Raw genomic sequence first — 12,042 nt, 5'->3', positions numbered from 1 at the left:
CCCCTCACGCTTTAAGCTGTCATTTCAACATTAAACTTTGGTATCAAGGTGGGGGCCTCAAATTAGTGTCTTGCGGGCCGCATTTGGCCCACGGCCCGCGAGTTTGAGACCCCTGCTTTACAAAAATAAATTATGAAAATTATGCAAATGTTACTATAATCATTTCTACCTGATGTTAAATGACTAATGTGGACGGCTCCGAAAAAAATGTTCGGGTGATTAGTTAGTCTGGCGTGCTAGCATGTGCAGGATGGTAGTAGCTCTGGTCCAAAAACAATTATGCTGTAATTACCCTCCAAAAGCGGCATCGTAATCCGCCTCCAACACACACACAGCAAAGCCGTCCATGTGTTTTTTTTTTTTTCTTTCCAGGTAGGATGTAATTACTGCACCGTGCACAGTCGCCTTCACTAATAGTGTGTTCGAATCCATTGTCAGCTCCCAGTTAAACGCCCACAGTGATGCGGAGTCACACCATCGAAGTGAACAACATTTGATTGATACGGTTGGACGTGTTCTTTGCATTATCTGACTTGTACATTTAAAGATGCTGCTGCTATTTTATGTGAAAGTTAGGTGCTGAAGCCATTTTGCATCCTTTTAGGAGGCTGGTTAGACGATTACCAAAGGCTCCTTTGAAATGGACTTACTTCCTCCTCTTTTTCTTTGCCATTTTCACCCTCATCCTCCTTTTTTTTCCCTACTCTTCTTCATTGTGGTGTCATGCCAAGCCAGCAGTCAGTATATCAGTATAGCCAGCCGCTATTGGCAGGTAATCACACGCATCATATTGTTCAAAACTGGCTGCTGATAAAATGAAACGGCCAGATGTGATTGCAAGATCCTGAAGGCCTACTTGGCAAAATACGCAAAAACACACAACAACATCAGTGGTTGTCGTCAGTGTTGTTTTAAGTGCAACTTCTTTTTTTTTTTTACCCAAGTTTTGGATACAGTTGCGAGCTACGAGGAAGCTCACACGCTTATTAACCCATTGGTAACCGCAGGGTGTCATTACTCAAAATATAACGGTCTGACTCACCATGTCATCTTGCTAAAATGCTAAATTCATCATGCAGCCACTTAACACTCAAAAGCTCGGTAAGAAATATACAAGGCAAGTACCTATACACGTTTAAAATAAAACAACAGATTTTAACTTCATCCCATAATGCATTTTTATTCCAGCAAAGCATTTTTTTATTCGCCAAGGGTGCTGCAATGACGTCAGCCTACCTCTGGGCTCCTCTGGTGGACAGAGGCACCTTTGCAGCACCTGTCTTCTTACCTATTTTTCTTACCTTTTTTTACATGTTTGTTTTAATATGTATAAGTTAAGCTTCATGGTTCACAAAAGCTTTACAACAGGGGTCTCAAACTCAATTTACCTGGGGGCCACCGGAGCTAGGTTCTGGGTGAAGCCGGGCCGCATCCGGTTTTAAAAAAAAAAAAAAAAAACGCATTTATTAAAAACTGGAAAAAAAAATCTATAAAAAAACTAGCGTCTCGCGGGCTGCATTTGGCCTAAAGTCAAATGCGATGATGAAACATTTTTGGCCCAATTTTGACTCTGTACTAAATGATGTTATGAAAACATAACATTATAACATGAGTCATGTAATTGAAGGCTAATAGACAAGCTAATAGACAGTATGTTTTTGTCATTTTGGACTCAGCCTTCTGTGCTGACCTGTCACCATGAAAGTGGGCCATGAGGATAATCCCTGCATGATCACATGACCTATGTCATTTTTTTTTAGGCAAGACTCAGCAAAAAACAGACCTACAATACATAAAATATACAGTATATATATATATATATATATATTACTAATTAATATATGTTACTTAAGCAGCTACAGTAGGGTCTACTTCAATATATACAGTAGCTAATGACTTAATAGACAACAGTCATTGGTGATGCAAGGTTGCCATGGTAACCACAGCAACGGCATTGTCCTGATAACAAGCCATGACTTAAAGGGAATCAGGACCCATTTTACACAAAAGCTCTCATTACGCAAAAATAAAAAAAAATGATTTTGACGTTACAAGACCGGTACTAACACTGACATTTTACGGGAATAAAGTGTTCCGATTACAGTAAAAAAAAAAAAAAAATCAAGTAAAATCAAGTATTAAGTTAGAAATTTGGGACTAAGATTGTAATATTACAACCTAATGAAATCGCATTTGGCCCGCGGCCCGCGAGTTTGAGACCCCTGCTTAACAAGAATAGTTACTCAGAAAGTCTATGTGCTTGTAGCCATCTTGTTTGTATCCCCTCACGTGTGACAAAAGCCCTCAAAAACCATGTGATCAGGTGACGCTGCCGTTTCCTAAAGCCCTGGAAAGCAACCAAAGCTATTTGTCAAGGTACAGATGTCCCTCATGTCAGCTGTCAGACAGACCTGACGGACAGCTCCTCAGGGTCACGGTGAAATGCAGACCGAGCTGAATACCATGGCCGAATGAATGGCTGCTGCACAAGCAAGATTTGGGATGATTTATAAATCCATATGGCTTCTCTTGTGCTCTGTAATAAGTGTCAGGGATCACGTTGCTGATTTCTCACCTCTTCCCGGAACTTCTCTTTTATTGACTGCTGCCGACCCCGCCCACTTCCCTGCGCTCAGTGCTGCTTACAGAATGAACATATGAAAACAGCCCCACTGGGAGAACTGCTGAATCATTACACTAATGAATCTTGTCTTTGATGTAAACAAACTGGTTAAACGTGCACTTAGTACGTGTGTGTGTGTGTGATAGAGGGAGGACGTGTCCATCAATTATCATCTTGCAGGCAATATCTTCATCCAGCAGAGCTGACTAACAAATGGAGCCTCTTCTTGCATACTCAGGAGTCATAATTAGCGCTTGTCGCTTGCTGTTGGAGTACATTAAAAGAATTATTATATACGAGACTTAGGTCGCAAATGTAACATATTAATTTCAATATTAGAATACCTTTCACACTGCATGGACACAGAGAAAAAGATTATACTCTCATACTGTGTGGAAGCGGTAATTTTTTGTCTTTTTCATTCATTCATTCATTTTCTACCGCTTTTTCCTCACGATGGTCGCGGGGGGTGCTGGAGCCTATCCCAGCTGTCTTCGGGCGAGTGAGGCGGGGTACACCCTGGACTGGTGGCCAGCCAATCACAGGGCACATATAGACAAACAACCATTCACACTCACATTCATACCTATGGACAATTTGGAGTCGCTAATTAACCTTTTGGAATGTGGGAGGAAACCGGAGTACCCGGAGAATTGAGGTGGAATTGAACCCTGGTCTCCTAGCTGTGAGGTCTGCACGCTAACCACTAGACCTCCGTGCCGCCCCATGCAAAATTGATATATATATTATATTGGTATATATATTGAATATTCTGACTTAATTCTTGTAAAATGGCATTTGTTTTTCGCAAAAGCAAAAAAAGCTTTCTAGAGCTTCCAGATTCTGCACCTCTTCCTGCACGCTTTCATGGATTTCCTGCTTTAATTTATTCCGCCTTCACAGCACGCCTACTCCTCTGTGATTGGTCACACTCCCAAGCGCTTCCGAGGACTTCCGGATACATAGATTCGTGTTGACTGAGTGCAGGCCTTATAAGGAAGTTAAACCTCATTAGCTTGCACTTCGGCATCGTTTAACACGGGAATACAACATTTTAACAACATTTAAAAAAGTATAATAAAAGCATTATATGTCAAATTTCTGACAGGGTTGGTGTTTGTGTCAATGACGCATCATCTATTTGAGTTAAGCCCAGACCCTCATCTCTTTGAAGTTAGGTCTCCATGGAGATAGTGTATCTTCTAATTGGCATACATTAGCATGATTAGCATCTGTATGGCTGTAAGTAAGCACAGACTGTCGCTACCAAGACGCATCCACTCTAGAGGCAACTTTTGATCCTTTAATGTCATATCACATCTTTAATGAGTCTTAACGCTGCAGGATTAGAATTCCAACACAGTCCAGCCGGTGACTACAACTATTATGACTCCTGACAGCAGGCTGGCACAGCTTAAGTACCTGTGGACTTATTTGCACTTTGAGTGACCTTTTACGTGTAATGGCCTCTGCAGTGAAATCACCTCACACAGCATGAGCTTAAAGGTCACGGCAGCATTTGTTGTAAAGCCTTGAGAAGGAGCCCCTTTCTCATGTGCACACCTTAGCTGATTGTTGTTTGCTGTTGGTGGCTGCGCCATTACTGGGAATTACTGGGAATATCTCAACCATACAGTCCGTCCATCCTCGAGAGATCTCGAACTGATTTGCATGATGCAGACATGCAAACATCTACGCATTTTTCCTACATTCCCTACTTTGCTGTTTTCAGTTTCCTTGTTTAACGCTAAAACAAGCTACCGTGTCACGACATCGGCATAAACCAGTGGTCTCAAACACACGGATAGTTTGAGGCCCCCGCCTTGATATGAAAGTTTAATGTCAGTGCGGCCCGCGCACTAACATTTGATATGGATGCTGTATGGTATCATGTACCCAGAAAAAATTATTACGTTTGATTAATGTTCATGTTAAAGGTTAAATAACTGTTAATAGTTATCCTCCCTATCCGTGTGGAAGTGGTAAATTTTTGGCTATTTAAGTTTAAAGTAAATAACTTGAAGGCTACCGTTTAGGTCGCTAGCTCTCTAGTTTGCGAGTTAGCATGTGTCTCAAGACCCTGCAGTTGCGCAATATGTTGTAAATAAAAAGAGTATAAATGTGACTATAGTCGTGTTTTGTCATGTCTACAGGGCTCTAATAATGCTTTGTTCATTTTAATCTGAAAAAAATAATTTGTCTACCCACCAACTATATGTGGTTTCTTAAGTTGTTATTATTATTATTATTATTATTATTATTATTATTATTATTATTATTATTATTATTATTATTATTATTATATTTATTTATTACTGATTGATTGATTTTCTTTATTCTTGATTTGTTTATTTATTTTTCATCTTATTTTGTGTAGAAAAATAAAGTTTAAAATTTGAGAACAGTGGAATGTTTTGTCAGAGCTTTTCTTGTAGAAAATTGGAACCAAAGCGAATTTTTAAAATTTGTTTTAGTTTTTAATAAATGCGTTTGTTTTTTTTTATTGGAAAACCTGATGCGGCTTGAGACAACTAAATAGGTGATGGTCAAGGTGGCCCATGCCTTGTTTTTTATAGGCTTGCAGCACATTGTAGAAATAGAACAATAGAGCAAAAGGAGAAATTTTGATATTTAAAACTAATAATAACACAAAGCTTTCTCTTTCATTGTGTATCACAGTAAAAAACAAAAGCCATAAAATAAAATGAGTAAAAGTACTCCAATTTGTTCATGTTGCCACATCTGTCACTCATGTATTTTAATATTATCATATCTTATTAGTATTTGAAATGAATGCTAGTTTGACCGTAACACACAGAACAATTTCCGTCCTTGTGCCCTCTTTCGAGTGGGTGTCAGGCAGGCTGCTGATGGCAAGATGAATGCAAACATTGTGTCTTCAGCCTTGTGTTCAATGCCTCCGCCTTTCTAAAAGAGGGAAAAAAGTCTCCATCTGTCCGCGGATCACAATGGCTTGCATTGCTGCTGTCATCTTTTTTTTTTGGGGGGGGGGGTGTCAGCTAGCTCTTCCTTATAACTCCCAACTCCCAGCAGAGAGAGAGAGAGAGAGCGGGGGTGGTGGGATGCAACAGACTGCATGCTTCCATATCTGGCATGTATCCTGCTTTTACAACCCATACACAGCTATACTTCATCAATACTGCATATGAATATTTAGACCAGGGGTCTCAAACTCGCGGCCCGCGGGCCGACGCTAGTTTGAGGCCCCCACCTTGATACCAAAGATTAATGTTGAAATGACAGCTTAAAGCTGTGTGCACACCCGACACAACATGATTTTGCCCCGCCCATACTGTTACCCTACCCTGTTACCCCGCCTTGTTTTGCTTTGGATTAGCAATGAAGCTAAAGGCTTATCACGCTGGGTACAAATAAATGCAGGAAATGATTTGGAATAAAACGGAAAATACACGTCAAGATAAAGCATCTCATCAAACATGTTGTTAAAGTTACGACGCTGCTCCCAGATGGAACTGAGTACGATGCTAACTTGCTAATTGGGTCAAATTGTTAAGTTTCATTAATGTTCATGTTAAAGGTTAAATAACTGTTAATACTGTACATTTGAATCTGAAAAAAATAATTTCTCTACCAACTGTATGTGGTTTCTTACGTTTTTCTTATTTGCTGTTTTATTATTATTTTACTTATTTATTACTGATTGATTGATTTATTGTCTTTATTCTTAATTTGTTTATTTTTTTTAAATTTTATTTTGTGTATAGAAAAATAAAAATGAAGATATTTGAGAAAAGTGGAATGTTTTATCAGATATTTTGGTGTGGAAAACCGGAACCAAAGTACTGAAAAAGTGTAGGGTATAGCAGAAGCAAAAGCATTGAAGATAGTTTTTTTAATTGATTTTTTTTTTTCAGTTTTTAATAAATGCGTTTTTTTTTTTTTTTTTGAAAACCTGATGCGGCCCAGCTTCACCCAGAACCTAGCTCCGGTGGCCCCCAGGTAAACTGAGTTTGAGGTCCCCGATTTAGACTAATTGTGGATAGTTGTATTAATATATGTGTAATAAGACTACTCAATGTGATTAATAATAATATTTCAAATGTAAAAGAAGATGAGTCGGCTTCACTTAAACGTGGGCATAAGTTCCACATAAAACCTTGCTTGGTGCAGTATCAATAATAGGAAAGTCATCCTTGCAAAGCAGCGCGTTTCTCCCCGTTGCCAACCAACAGTGTCACGCACTCAGCGCTCCTTATTGCTGCTGTCGACTCTCGTTAGGGACAACGTGTCCTGAGTCCCGAAACGCAGAGCAACCAAAACAAACCTCTTTCCTGCTTGTCTGTTATCAGGAGTCACACAGCAAACAGGATGACGGCTGCGTTGGGAGCGATAGTGTTGCAGGACGGCACATTCAACGGCACTCACGACGCAACTGCCGTTTGCAAGTCATACGAGAAAAATGAAGATGTGGGCGGCAAATGGTGGTGGATAACGACATCCTAACCACCCTAATGTCACCTTAATGTCAGACAAAACCTGCTGTCAAAATGTCAGACAGCTGTTGGGTCACATGACCAAAAAGATGCCATCAGTTGATTTGAAAAGAACTATTTCTGAAGCGCTACGATGACAAGTACAATGCTCCTCCTGACAGTTATTTATGATAAGCACCGCTTTGCATCACAAACACATAGAACACTTTTCAACAATCCCGATTTGTTCATGCACAGGAAATATAACACAGATAATGGAATCTCTCCTCTCACCGGTTATTAATGATAACCGCCACCTTCTTCACTAGAAATAAACAGAACAACTTAAAATAAGTCTTATCCTACAATCTTTCTCGTAAGCGGTTTAAATGTGTCTTAAATAATGATATTGCACCTCCTGCCAGTTATTAATAAAAAACACAACTTGGTATCATAAAAACAAATAGAACAACTTAAAATAATTTGGACACATGTATATGTATAGTGTGTTTACTTGTACTTATATAGATAATATAGAGATAATGGAATCTCTCCTCTCACCGGTTATTAATGATAACCACTACCTTGTTAAATAGAAATAACGAGAATGACTCAAAACAATTACCAAAGTCATATTCTACAATCTTTGGCTGGCGACCAGTCCAGGGTGTACCCCGCCTTACGCCCGAAGACAGCTGGGATAGGCTCCAGCACCCCCCGCGACCCTTGTGAGGAAAAAGCGGTAGAAAATGAATGAATGAATGAATATTCTACAATCTTTCCCGTACGTGGTTTAAATGTGTCTTAAATAGTGATATTGCACCTCCTGCCAGTTATTAATAATAACCACCACTTTGTATCATAAAAACAAATAGAACAACTTAAAATAATCCAGACAAATGTATAGTGTGCTTACTCATACTAATATAGTAATTATAATACAGATAATGGAATCTCTCCTCTCACCGGTTATTAATGATAACCACTACCTTGTTTAATAGAAATAACTAGAATGACTCAAAACAATTCCCAATGTCATATTCTACAATCTTTCCCATACGCGGTTTAAATGTGTCTTGAATAGTGATATTGCACCTCTTGCCAGTTATTAATAATAACCACCACTTTGTATCATAAAAACAAATACAACAACTTAAAATTATGTTGTTGTATGTACTCATGCTAATATAGTAAATATAATACAGATAATGGAATCCCTCCTCTCACCGGTTATTAATGATAACCATTAACTTGTTTAATAAAAATTACTAGAACGACTCAAAATAATCCCCAAAGTCATATCCCGCGAGCTTTCATTGAAGCAATCGATGCAAAACTAATGATATTGCGCCACCTGCCAGTGATTAATGGTAACCACCACCTTGTATAACGGAAATATTGTATACAAAAAGACGCAAAATACCGACTGAAGTCGTATCGTCTGCAGTAGGCTGTATCGACAAGAAGCTTAGTTTGTGTTAGCATGTTTGCTAAGACCACGCTCTCCCTTTATTTTGGTGACACGGTGTCTGGGACTTCACAGTGATTAGCAAGCCTTCATGTCATCGCTTTAATTTTTACGAGAGGAGGAGCTTCACAGTAAATCATCAGACGGCGTTGTGATGTCTCTTCACAGGTCGTCAGTGTTGAAGGTCACACAAGAGTGAACATGCGGCATGGAAGTAAACCATCACTCAGCCGCCGTGTGGCTGCCAAGCACCATAAACGCCGACCGAGTCTAACCATCACAGCCGTGCATAATTTGCTCTGACGGTCCTAAGTGAGAGCAGCCAATTGGAAAGGGCGATGACATTACTGTGGGACAAGAATTGCAGGCAGGAAATTAGAATTAAATGGAGGGCAACTTTTTTTTTTTTATATATAATTTGCCTGTCACACGCAAATACAGGAAGTGAACACAGCTGTCGGAAGGTGGCAGACAAAAACACAGATATCCCTTCACATCTCATTTGCATAATTCTAATTAAAACGCTCTTTCAGAGGCATCCAATCAGAGTCTGGAGTTGAAAGCTGGGGAGGAAACAACCCCCTTTTATATGTTAATCTTCTTAACAACAACATGTCTATCTTGCATGATTGACATGCCGACGCCTGACAGTGACATCACAGTACTTTTTCTAATCGAAGCAACTTCCTGGTCAAGGGTTGTCTTTCATGTTCTTTCTGAGTTCTTCCTGTCTAGCTAAATGGCGTTTGCTTCCACTGCAGGTGACCATCCTCATCATTTTGGCATTGGCGTTCCTCGCCTGCATTGTGTTCCTGGTGGTCTACAAAGCCTTCACCTACGACCACGCCTGCCCGGATGGATTCCTGTACAAGGTACACCAATCCCATACTGTGTCACGGTTTAGGTCTTTCCTAAAAATAACACGGTGAAAAGTATTAGCATTCTTCCTATGCGCCTGCACCGAAGTTACATAAGTTCTGATGTCACCTTGGCGCTGAAAGACAAATGCACCGCTTTCCTAAAGGTGCACTGAATCTATTTTGGAGCGCTGTAGGGATTCGGAATTGCCTTTGCACAGCAATCATTATCACCGCTGGTATTATTAAAAAAATAGAAGGTTGCACCCACACAAGTGGAGCTATAGATACAGTACTTTTAGTGGCACGCCATATCAAACAGATGCATTGAAACAATTATTGTGTAATAGTATTTGTAGGCAGCACGGCGGTCGAGTGGTTAGCGCGCAGACCTTGCAGCTAGGAGACCAGGGTTCAATTCCACCCTCGGCCATCTCTCTGTGTGGAGTTTGCATGTTCTCCCCTGTGCATGCGTGGGTTTTCTCTGGGTACTCCGGTTTCCTCCCACATTCCAAAAACATGCTAGGTTAATTAGCGACTCCAAATTGTCCATAGGTATGAATGTGAGTGTGAATGGTTGTTTGTCTATATGTGCCCAGTGATTGGCTGGCCACCAGTCCAGGGTGTACCCCGCCTCTCGCCAGAAGACAGCTGGGATAGGCTCCAGCACCCCCGCGACCCTCGTGAGGAAAAAGCGGTAGAAAATGAATGAATGAATAGTATTTGTCTGCTGTATACATGCTGGATGTGAGTACACGTTCACTTTCTAATGTAAAAATATTGTTAAGAACACAGATGATGTGTACGTAGGGGCATTGTTTTTCATATAAAGGGTCTTTGGATGAGAGCACTTCAAGGTCATTCTATTGAGTATTGTTGTTTTCAGTCATTGTATACACAGCAGCACTATTTGTACTATAGAAACGTAATGGTACCCGTGGAAACATTTGTTATGAACAATTGAACTATATGTGGCGGTGAAAAACATTGAATTTGTTCACATTTTAAACTAATATTACCAAAATGTTTGCAAGGGTTTACACCAGGGGTCTCAAACACGCAGCACGCGGGCCATATGTGGCCCGCAGGACACTAGTTTGAGGCCCCCCAGCCTTGATATAAAAGTTTAATGTTAGTGCGGCCCGCGCAAGTTTGATATGGATGTTGTATGTTATCATGTACCCAGAAAAAATTATTAAGTTTGATTAATGTTCATGTTAAAGGTTAAATAACTGTTAATAGTTATCCTCCCTATCCGTGTGGAAGTGGTAAGTTTTGGGCTATTTAAGTTTAAAGGAAATAACTTGAAGGCTACCGTTTAGGTCGCTAGCTCTCTAATTTGCGAGTTAGCATGTGTCTCAAGACCCTGCAGTTGCGCAATATGTTGTAAATAAAAAGAGTATAAATGTGACTATAGTCGTGTTTTGTCATGTCGACAGGGCTCTAATAATGCATATTATATCTAATATTTGCATTATTAACTATCTATTATTAACTATGAATTATCTCTCATCAGCACAAGCGTTGCATCCCGGCATCGCTGGAGGCATACTACGCCACGCAGGACTCCAACTCCAGGGGGCGCTTCTACACCGTGATCAGCCACTACAGCATGGCCAAGCAGACCACCTCGCACTCTGTCTCCCCCTGGCTGCCTGGAGGAGGGGCTGGGGGGCAGCCACACGACGCCAAACCCCCCAGCGATGAGGGGCACTGAACGCAGGCAAACACACGTACACGCATCCTAATGCATATATATATAGAGCGTGCCACTAGGGCGTTTAGAATGCATGCTGATATTCTATTAAAACATTGACTTTTACAATGATTTACTCCTTCTTGCTTATTATTTATTGACTGTTAATATATTATTTTTGATAGTAGTGTATGGATGTTTTGTATGTAGCTCTATCACTCAACTCTTCTGTCTATGGTTCATTTCCTTCTGTACTGTATACTACACACTTGTATATAAACTAATATATATACTATATACAGTACATACACATTGATGACGAGCCATGTCCTTTACTGCCTTTGCTGTGTACAACTTCAGGCATGCCCCCCTCAACGTGTATATTTCAATACTGTGGATTGTTTCTGTGTTCATTGGAAAATATACTTAACAGTATGTAATTACAATGATCGACTTTTCTGAACAATTAAAAACTGCGACTTTCTGCCGTGTTTCATACGTTTATGTGCAAGCTTTGTTTGACTTCAGTGTTGAAAGTGCTTTCTATGATCTGTTGTGATGTTTGTCCATACTAGTAATGTAGCGATACCTGGAATTAAACCCCTGTGCAACCCCCCCGCCCCCACACCTTTTCTCTTAGTTCAAATAAAAGATTACAAAACAACATTGTGTCTATTATATTAACATAAAGACTTATAATAATAGACTTCCAACGCATTCTGGAGCCTTGGTCTAAAGTCAAATGCGATGATGAAACATTTTTGGCCCAATTTTGACTCTGTACTAAATGATGTTATGAAAACATAACATTATAACATGAGTCATGTAATTGAAGGCTAATAGACAAGCTAATAGACAGTATGTTTTTGTCATTTTGGACTCAGCCTTCTGTGCTGACCTGTCACCATGAAAGTGGGCCATGAGGATAATCCCTGCGTGATCAC

At 40.0% G+C, this 12,042-nt stretch overlaps 1 protein-coding gene across 1 annotated transcript in view; it reads left to right on the top strand.

The window, feature by feature from the left end:
• Window positions 1-11,762, top strand: part of nsg2 (neuronal vesicle trafficking associated 2) — a 29,796-nt gene extending 18,034 nt beyond the window's left edge. Inside the window, exons 4-5 of the mRNA XM_058086809.1 lie at window positions 9,307-9,417; window positions 10,919-11,762. Of these exons, the coding sequence (XP_057942792.1) occupies window positions 9,307-9,417; window positions 10,919-11,119 (312 nt within the window). The 3' untranslated portion in view covers window positions 11,120-11,762. The remainder of the gene's footprint in view (window positions 1-9,306; window positions 9,418-10,918) is intronic.
• The last annotated feature ends 280 nt before the right edge of the window (window positions 11,763-12,042 follow it).

Source organism: Doryrhamphus excisus, chromosome 11 (genome assembly GCF_030265055.1).
Source record: "Doryrhamphus excisus isolate RoL2022-K1 chromosome 11, RoL_Dexc_1.0, whole genome shotgun sequence".
NCBI classification, from domain to species: domain Eukaryota; kingdom Metazoa; phylum Chordata; class Actinopteri; order Syngnathiformes; family Syngnathidae; genus Doryrhamphus; species Doryrhamphus excisus.
This window is presented reverse-complemented; position numbering and strand designations above follow the sequence as displayed.